Consider the following 9,422-nt stretch of genomic DNA (forward strand, 5'->3'; position numbering starts at 1 on the left):
ACCGCTGGTCTTGGGACCCGGATGAGGAGCGTAAGCGTCAGGAAAGGTGGCAGCAAGAGCAGGAGCGCATGCTGCAGGTACACAGTACACCTCAAAGAGTAAAGCATGGCGCATGAGTCTGCAAGGTTAGGGGTTCACATCCGCAAGGCCACAGCACTGTGAGGATTAGGTGCAGAGCAGACTTTTAGTTTTAAATATCTCATGTGTTTTAGCAACTGAATGAACAAACAAGTCCTCAGGATAGGAAGGTTGAGGTGTGACTGTAGCTAATCATGAGGCCTCACACTCTCCCTGCAGAAGTTGTTATCTTTATGTAATTCAAACACACAGCTGACCTACAAGTCCAGCTGTGTAGTTTGGCAATCAGCACGTACAGCTTTATTAGCTCAATACATTCAGGTATAACAAGATAATATGTCATGTAGCATGAGGCTCTGACAACATATGATGTCAGAGGCAGTAGTGAACAATGCTACAGCTTAGAGAATACATATTAGAACAGAGGCTCTGTGCTTTCTGTTGAAGACTATAATACAAAGCATCTGAAAGAGCACAGCTTACACATAACAGCTCGCATGATTGGATTCCGGTCAATTGCATAAATTGTATTTAGCATGCCAGACAGATTTTGGGATGACTTGTTAACAAATATGCTATGCATGAGTCAATGCATAAGCCAGGCATTATGTCCCATTAAGTATTAATTAGGGGATTTGAAGAGATACAAAGTCTTTAATTTAACCTAAGCTTGGCTTGTATGAGTTTAGGAAACATCCATGTTACATTATATATTTTGCTAAAACAGCATTTCAATGACTATTTGAGAGTGAAGCAGTTTTTACCCAAATGTTTAGCCACAAACTGGGATACTTTACTATTTACTGTAAAAGTGTCACAGTCGGCTGCTGTGCTCCGCTCAGGATCAGATGGGTTAACCACGTGTCATTGCTACTTGCAAAGCTTGCCTCCATGTTTTCTTTTATATTAAGCATATCCTCTCCCTAAGGCACACCCCAACATCGCCGATGCACACGTTGACCACTAGAGGGCGACTTTGTGCCGTGGAAGAACCTCCAGTTTGGTTTTATCTGCTCACTGTATCCATCTCATGCACACACACAGAGAAGGACTTTGTCCAAGGTTGCTGCTGTTGCTGCTGCCCAAATCACCCTGTCCCTCCTCAACCAATCAGAGCTGCATCTCAGGTCCACAGATTGTTAAACATTTAAAGGATTGGTATCCTTGTTATACTGAACTCATCTACAGTGTAACCTTGATAAATACATCTCGTAAACATCAGTAATGAGTACAGATTTCTCGTCTTCCGGTCGACTGTTTGAGATGAGATGCGCTGAAATGGATGAATGTGGTGCATCAATGTGCTTGTGACCTCCCCGGTTGATTCTGTGTTGTCTCTGCGCCTTGATCTGTCATCTGTCTTGCTTAAGTTGCTTTCTCTCTGAATCTTAAATCTTTCAATCTGGCCTTCTTCTGGGGTTCCTACACACGTCTGAAAATAAATACAACTAGTCTCATAAAGTGCTTGTCTTTAAAAAGTCTTAGTCGCCCAGTTCCTGGTATAGTGTATATACAGAATATACTATATATTATTCTTATACCTGAAGAACTTGAATGAAATGATGAAACTGTGGAGGAACCTCTGCATGCTCGACAGTGTTTGCCTTCTGTCCGCAGTGCCTGCTTCTGGTCTCTTTTGTTTGCTTTTTATTCCTAACGCACAAATATCAGATCAGAAGTGTTTCGGCATAAAGGAAGTTACATTTGCATTTATTTATGTCTTCAAGTCTTAATGTCGAGGGCATCTCACTTTAACATCGTATAGCAGCAGGATCTACAGGTTCTTTATCGACTGATTCCAACTGGAAGCCTTTTTGAAAAGCCTCTCGAATCCCTTTCGATGGCAGATATGTCTGCGCGTCATCTCTGATTTCCACCTGCAGACAGTTTAGTATTCGTCTCTGTGCTGTATGTCATGTGTCTGTTGCCATGGTAACAGGAGAAGTACCGGCGCGAGCAGGAGAAGCTGAAGGAGGAGTGGGAGAAAGCACAGAGGGAGGTGGCAGAGGAGGGGAGGAAGTACCACGAGGAGGTGTGTGTGTGTGTGTGGGCACATGTTGCACCTGTGATGTGTTTTCAGTATAACTCAACAGTTCCACTCGGTGTTCTGGATGAAAGCTCCAGTTAAATGTTTATGTGACTTGTTTATTGTTTGTTAAAGTGACGCTGACATGAATAATACTCTCTAAACTCTCCCATCCTATTATATATTAGTTTTTATTTTCTAGTACGATGCTACACACCATGTTTGTATTACAATTATTGGTGCAACTATGAGACACGGATCATATCTGTATAAGTCGAAGGTGTATATAATGTTTAAAGCTGGTGTTTTGTTTGTATTTTTCATTTCTTTTTTTATCTCGTTTCATTTTTACTTTTTCTTTTTTTGACTCTCGAGCTGCTGTGACGAGTACATCTTCCCGGTGTGGCATCGATAAAGTTCTTATCTTATCCCAACAGGAGCGTAGGATACTGGAGGAAACCGTGGCGCCTCTGACTCCCCGCTCCTCGGCCCTGCCCTCCCCCAGCCGAGGGGAGATCTCCTCCACCTCGGAGCCTCAGGACACCATCGTCCGCTCGCTGGCCGACTGGGAGCGCAAGCAGGAACTTCTGGAGAGCCAGTCGGTGAATGAGTGATTATAGATAGTTAGTCTGTGAGAAGCATGCATTACTTCAGGAGGCCATCGGTTACAATGACTTGAGTGGACACAGCGTTCTTTCTTTGATTGGTTGTTCGGCTAACTGTTCCCTGTTTGTGATTGGACGGCACAGAGGGGGAGCACAGAGAGTGTCGAATGGAAACGCAGAGAAAACGACAGAACCAGTGACATCAGCACCGCTGACGACAGCATGAAAACAGGCAGAAGGTTAGCAAACTGTCAAGTGGTAAATGTTGCATTGAAGATATGTAAGATGACATTCTGAGCACCTGTGTGGCCTTTAGTGTAACAAGGTACTTTCCAATGTGAGAAACGACGGGCCCAGTATACAGGAGAGGGAAACGGACCAGCATCCCGAACAACTCAGACAAAGACTGTAGTTATTTTTAGTTTGCGTCACCTGCAGATCATGTCATGATGTAATCGGTGACTTCGCTGCCTTTCGATTGTTTTAGTTTTGATTGTTGTGAATCTGCAACGTTTATCTCCGCCATGTTTTCTTGTCGGGGTACAATCGAGTGTGAAATCCTGTAGATCTCAGTGCGATCAGTCAAAACTAAAATGATATTATGAAAAGTGAAAAACCCTCCTGAGACATTTAGATGTGACGACCAACACGGTTTGTTTCTGGTCCTCAGCTTGGTGAGTCAGAGCAGCAGTCAGGCGGAGACGCTCGGTCACAGTCTGCAGAACGGCCAGAAACTTCCTGCTGATGCCGACCAAAACCTCGACTCCAGTGAAGAAACCAGAAGAGCCTTCAGCAGACGGGAACAAGCCCGGCCGGCCTGCAGGAGACAGGAGGTGTGTGTGTGTGTGTGTGTGTGTGTGTGTGTGTATGTGTGTGTGAGGAAGCCTTCAGTACAAGTTCTGTCACAATTCATGGATTCTTTCTTTAAATCAAGACTTCAATTTTACATCCATTTGTCTTAAATGTATTACGAGTTAAGAGCAATCATCATACAGAATGTTCTATTCATTTGGATAAAAATCCAAAGACACATTACGTTTTATCACAACAGAGAATATTAGCAATATGATTGAAATGTGTCAAGTCAGGTGCAATAACACTTAGTTTATATCCAAGTCTTTTAGACGCACCTTCCCCTGTTTGACCAGCAGGTGGCATCTTGTGCCTGTGTTTCCCCCCCTGTAGTCTTCCTCCACATACAATAGTCTGTGACAGGAACTGTGCTTTAAACATTCATAAGACTCTTAACACTGAAGTAAGCCTTTTGTTTTCCCGAGCATTTCTCAGTGGATTGTGTTTGTTCAGTTCTGGCTTTGATTGGTTTGTGTCTGACTCTGTGAGCCAATCGAGTCGCTGCGAGTCATCATCATGTTGCATGTTGCTGTCCATTTCCAGGAGTGCTCCCATTGATAATATCATGTGCTGCAGCTCATCAAAACCCCCCGCAGCATGTCCACCACCTCCAGACACACAGCCTCCAGCACCCAACAGGTACCGCATCACAAACAGCCCACATAGACAGTGGGTGGTGGGGGGGCATTTCATTTCTGCACATGTCATGTTCTGCTTTGCTGAACATGACATGTGCCACTGCAGCAAGGACCCTTGAATGCAGAGCGGGAATTCCAATACAAGACATGGAAACAGAACATTTACTTCTTTATTTTACAGTGAAATGTAGATTTGTAAACATTCCTGTAAATGTGCCAGAGTTGTCTAGAAATCCAACCGCTCATCTGCAGGTCATTAAAATACAATTAAAGCCGCACAACACGAGACACACGAAGACTCTGAGGAGCATTACTGAACACAAGGACCTGTGGAGGATGCTCTCTGATCTTAAGGATCAGCTGCTACTTTAGTTTTTCAGATTGAAGTCGTTTTGGGTGTGTTTTTCTGTACAACAATACTTTAATGAATAATGAACTGTGTTTCTCCTTCATATTTACTGTTAAAGAACTTAACTGGAAGACAGAGAAGTATTCAGAGCTTAAAAAGATCTCTTCTAGTATCACAGGTTTTCTGTCCGTCTCTCTCTTGCAGGTCTGTCAGCGGGAAGAAGCTGTGCTCCAGCTGTGGGCAGCCGTTAGGGAAGGGGGCGGCCATGATCATAGAGACGCTCAGTCTTTACTTCCACATTCAATGCTTTAAGGTGACAAAAGATTCAGTATGAATGTGTGTATGTGTGTATGTGTGTATGTGTAAACATTATTACGGCTGCATTCACACCAAATCAGGCAGTGCGGCGAAAATACGCCGAGAGAGTACAGTAAACATCAGTGCCGCTCGCTGCCATGGGAACAACTCTGGTTCAAGAAAGTCAGTAAAAAAACACCGTCCTGCAGCCAACGTGTTTTAATCTGATGCAGAATATAATCCCAAAGCACATGAACTATGTTAATCTATTTAAACTATGTAGTAACAGAGACATGGTCTTAAATTAGGATCAGTGTTACTGACGTCAGGAAGCAACAGGTGGTTTCGGTTTGTTGACAAAAACAAAATAGAATAACAATAAATGTATCCTGTAAAAACAACTTGTTGTGTTATTATAACGCCTGTCTCTCCTCAGTGCGGCGTGTGTAAGGGACAGTTAGGCGACACGACTACGGGCACGGACGTGCGGATCAGAAACGGCCTCCTCAACTGTCACCAGTGCTACGTCCGCTCCCGCTGTAAGTCCCTCCACATCTCCCCCTTACCTCCCTTTAGTCTCTCCCCTTTACCTCCCTTCAGTCTCTCCCCCTTTACCTCCCCTTCAGTCTCTCCCCTTTACCTCCCTTCAGTCTCTCCCCTTTACCTCCCTTCAGTCTCTCCCCCTTTACCTCCCTTCAGTCTCTCCCCCTTTACCTCCCTTCAGTCTCTCCCCCTTTACCTCCCTTCAGTCTCTCCCCCTTTACCTCCCTTTCAGTCTCTCCCCCTTTACCTCCCTTCAGTCTCCCCCTTTACCTCCCTTCAGTCTCTCCCCTTTACCCCCCTTCAGTCTCCCCCTTTACCTCCCTTCAGTCTCCCCCTTTACCTCCCTTCAGTCTCTCCCCCTTTACCTCCCTTCAGTCTCCCCCTTTACCTCCCTTTAGTCTCTCCCCTTTACTCCCTTTAGTCTCTCCCCTTTACCTCCCTTCAGTCTTTCCCCTTTACCTCCCTTCAGTCTCCCCCTTTACCTCCCTTCAGTCTCCCCCTTTACCTCCCTTCAGTCTCCCCCTTTACCTCCCTTCAGTCTCTCCCCCTTTACCTCCCTTCAGTCTCTCCCCTTTACCTCCCTTTAGGTCTCTCCCCCTTTACCTCCCTTCAGTCTCTCCCCCTTTACCTCCTTCAGTCTCTCCCCTTTACCTCCTTCAGTCTCTCCCCCTTTACCTCCCTTTAGTCTCTCCCCTTTACCTCCCTTTAGTCTCTCCCCTTACCTCCCTTTAGTCTCTCCCCTTTTACCTCCCTTAGTCTCTCCCCCTTACCTCCCTTTAGTCTCTCCCCCTTACCTCCCTTCAGTCTCTCCCCCTTTACCTCCCTTCAGTCTCTCCCCTTACCTCCCTTTAGTCTCTCCCCTTACCTCCCTTTAGTCTCTCCCCTTTACCTCCCTTTAGTCTCTCCCCTTACCTCCCTTTAGTCTCTCCCCCTTACCTCCCTTTAGTCTCTCCCCTTTACCTCCCTTTAGTCTCCCCCCTTTACCTCCCTTTAGTCTCTCCCCTTTACCTCCCTTTAGTCTCTCCCCCTTACCTCCCTTCAGTCTCTCCCCTTTACCTCCCTTTAGTCTCCCCCCTTTACCTCCCTTCAGTCTCTCCCCCTTTACCTCCCTTCAGTCTCTCCCCCTTTACCTCCCTTTAGTCTCCCCCCTTTACCTCCCTTTAGTCTCTCCCCCTTACCTCCCTTCAGTCTCTCCCTTTACCTCCCTTCAGCCTGTTACATAGTGCTCATAAAGCGAGAGCTTCATGTTGTTCCTTATTGTTTCTTAATGTCGGCCATGTTTAAAACAGTGATGAATAAATGCGTTGTCAGTCAGGTGATGTGTCGCAGCACCAGCTGTAAATAAACCAGGTATAAAAACACAAAGATGTGTTTGATGTGTAGTTTTCAAAGCCGACGCTGTTAATCATTAGTTTTAAACGTACTTTAAAGGTTTGGTTCTTTATTGCAGCCCCACTGTGTGGCTCATAAGACGAGTGTATTTTAATATAAACATCGGAGCCGGTGCAGCTTTAATAAAGAAGTGTCAGACACAGTGAAGCTTGGCTGACTGGAGGGATGGATCTGAAGCTGCATCAGGAGGAAGAGAAGCTGGGAGCCTCGTCAGCACAAGAGCAAAGTTCACCTTCTGAAAGACGCAGCTCACGTCTACGCAGCCTCTCGGCAGCTGTTATCATTTGGGGATCAGAAAACCGCAAAATCAAATCAGAGCCTCAATCAAAAGACTCGAAAGTCATTATCCCGCATGAGGAGGGTTTCTTTCATTAGAGCTGCATGTCCTTGACCTTCAAAACACTCCCAAACAATTGTGGTTTATAAAAATGATGGGTTTCCTTCTCTGTCTTTTTCCTTTCAAGCGGCCGGACAGCCAACCACGTTGTGACGCTCAACAGAGAAGCACACGAGGTTCATGGAAGAAACCCCATCCCTGTCTTAAAGCAATTACCTGCAAATCATGTCCTTCACAGCGTGTCGAGATCTTTGCATCCTCTGCAGCTCAATAACCAATGAAGATTCATCACGGGGGCCAAACGGGGGATCTGGGGACAGTCGATATATATTCTTCGTGTTTATGTCCTCTGATATGTGAGTGAAATCTGGATTTGATTGGTCCACGTGTCACCACAGACTCTGTTTCATCATGCAGCAAGAGAGAGACGGGGGTGGCGGCCATGTTGAAAAGAAAACACAATAACATTAACAGATGCTGATGTTAACGTCCTACACTCAGAACAATGTGAACACTTACCTTTTAATTCCATATGATGGAAATGCAGTAAATCACATGTTACTGATGTTTAATTTATCAATTTTGATAAAAATCCAAAAACTGGAAAGAAAAGCGAATATGTGGTCAGGCAGCTCGACGGGATCTTCTGTTTTATTTCTCTAAAAACGGACTGAAGAATATTAATAACGTTATGCCCCTTTAATTGAGCACTAGATTAAAACATAAAAGATTACAGAAACTCGATTTACAAAGTGCAGCGAAGGTTCGATTGAGATCCACAGATGCAACATATACAGTCGGTCACTATCTTCTGATCCTCGGTGACCTCTACGTCTCTTCTGTGCTCCTGAATACAATTAGCTTCTAAAAATAAACACATGTTATGGATGTCGTTGCATCTTCAGGGCAATAACACGACTCGTGGGCTGTTTTTGTGCTTTTGGGTCGCAGCAGGTTGCTCCTCGGCCTGTCCGCTCGGAACGTCAGGACTTTAATGTGCCTTAGGAAAGCAAGGTGACGCAGGAAATAACACCAGCTGGGTGGTGTTTTATTTCTCTTTCTTTTCTTCTTATGTTTGGGTGTAAGGAGGGATTTGGCCAAATTTGAACCTTTAAACTGCAGACAGACAGGCTGCAGCCCTCCCTTACATTGTGCTTACTTTACATTAACAACACCTTTACTTTCACACGTCCCCCCCTCTGTGGTTCCTCAGTGGTTTGCAGTGATAAAAACAGTGCAAAGGAATACATGTGTGTTGTAAACAGAAACTGCAGGGGAGACCGTTGATTTATTTTTGAATGTTTTATTCTAGAGCGATATAGACTTCTGTATGCTATTAATTGAGGTAATTTTGATAATTGCTCAGTGGTAGGATTCGTTTATAAAATTACAAAAACATAAAAATCTCCAGTACATGTTGCATCTAGAGGTCATATGAACACATACCAGCAGCAGTTGCACCTGTGCAATAAAACTAAAGCTCTGTGCCGCCAGCTGGACATTTAAGTCACTTGCTTCTTTTTTCTTTTTTGGACTTGTATGAGAAGAGCTCGGTTATGTATTGTGGATGTAAAATATAAAATGCACGTTTAAGCCTAAAACCAAATGATTTGCTGTATGAAAGCAAACTAGCAGCCTCCTCCTCCTGAACTGCTCCTCTCGCCACGCTTCTCCTCCGGGTTCATCTCTCTGATCTGCAGTATTTTTAAGCTTCTGTTTCTCTGTATTTTATTTTTTATCCTCATTTAGTTAACGAATCCATCTCGGCTGAGTCTCTTATAGCCGGATCTTTGAGACAGCTCTCTTCAGACGGTTCACAGGATAACTTTACGTCTGTTCTGTATTTATTGTAACATTCACCTGAACATTATCCGAAATATAGATTCATTTAATGTTTAAATGCAATGGCATTTATAGCATACTGTATGTTTATAAATAAAATGTTCTAAATTAAAACTGTGCTTCTGTCTTTTATTTCCCCAGTAACGCCACACAATATTATAATAATAATAAATACTTTAAATATTAAATACTGTAGATGAAATCACGTCATTCAGTAAAAAGTAAAGAATGTGGAAAAGGAAACCGAAAGTCGAGTATTTATTGGAAATGTTCTTCATGGTGTGTTTGTTTGTTTTATTTAACCAGTTCAGTCTCATTGAGGGAAACCTTCCAAATCAGACTGCAGATAAAACAACACTATAATTTATATAATATATTATATAATAATAAGTGCATTAGAGTTTAAACTTGTACATTCTGCCAGTAATGTCAGATGCATTAGGATTTAATTTGAGGTAACGTG

At 43.8% G+C, this 9,422-nt stretch overlaps 1 protein-coding gene across 1 annotated transcript in view; it reads left to right on the plus strand.

The window, feature by feature from the left end:
- Positions 1–9,073, plus strand: part of LOC115014935 (LIM and calponin homology domains-containing protein 1-like) — an 82,286-nt gene extending 73,213 nt beyond the window's left edge. Inside the window, 9 exon segments of the mRNA XM_029442088.1 lie at positions 2,018–2,110; positions 2,542–2,706; positions 2,854–2,948; positions 3,380–3,452; positions 3,454–3,542; positions 4,105–4,200; positions 4,753–4,861; positions 5,282–5,384; positions 7,245–9,073. Coding sequence (XP_029297948.1) covers positions 2,018–2,110; positions 2,542–2,706; positions 2,854–2,948; positions 3,380–3,452; positions 3,454–3,542; positions 4,105–4,200; positions 4,753–4,861; positions 5,282–5,384; positions 7,245–7,270 — 849 coding nt within the window. The 3' untranslated portion in view covers positions 7,271–9,073.
- Positions 9,074–9,422: the final 349 nt, after the last annotated feature.

The sequence above is a fragment of the Cottoperca gobio genome, chromosome 10 (assembly GCF_900634415.1).
Source record: "Cottoperca gobio chromosome 10, fCotGob3.1, whole genome shotgun sequence".
Taxonomy (NCBI): Eukaryota; Metazoa; Chordata; class Actinopteri; order Perciformes; family Bovichtidae; genus Cottoperca; species Cottoperca gobio.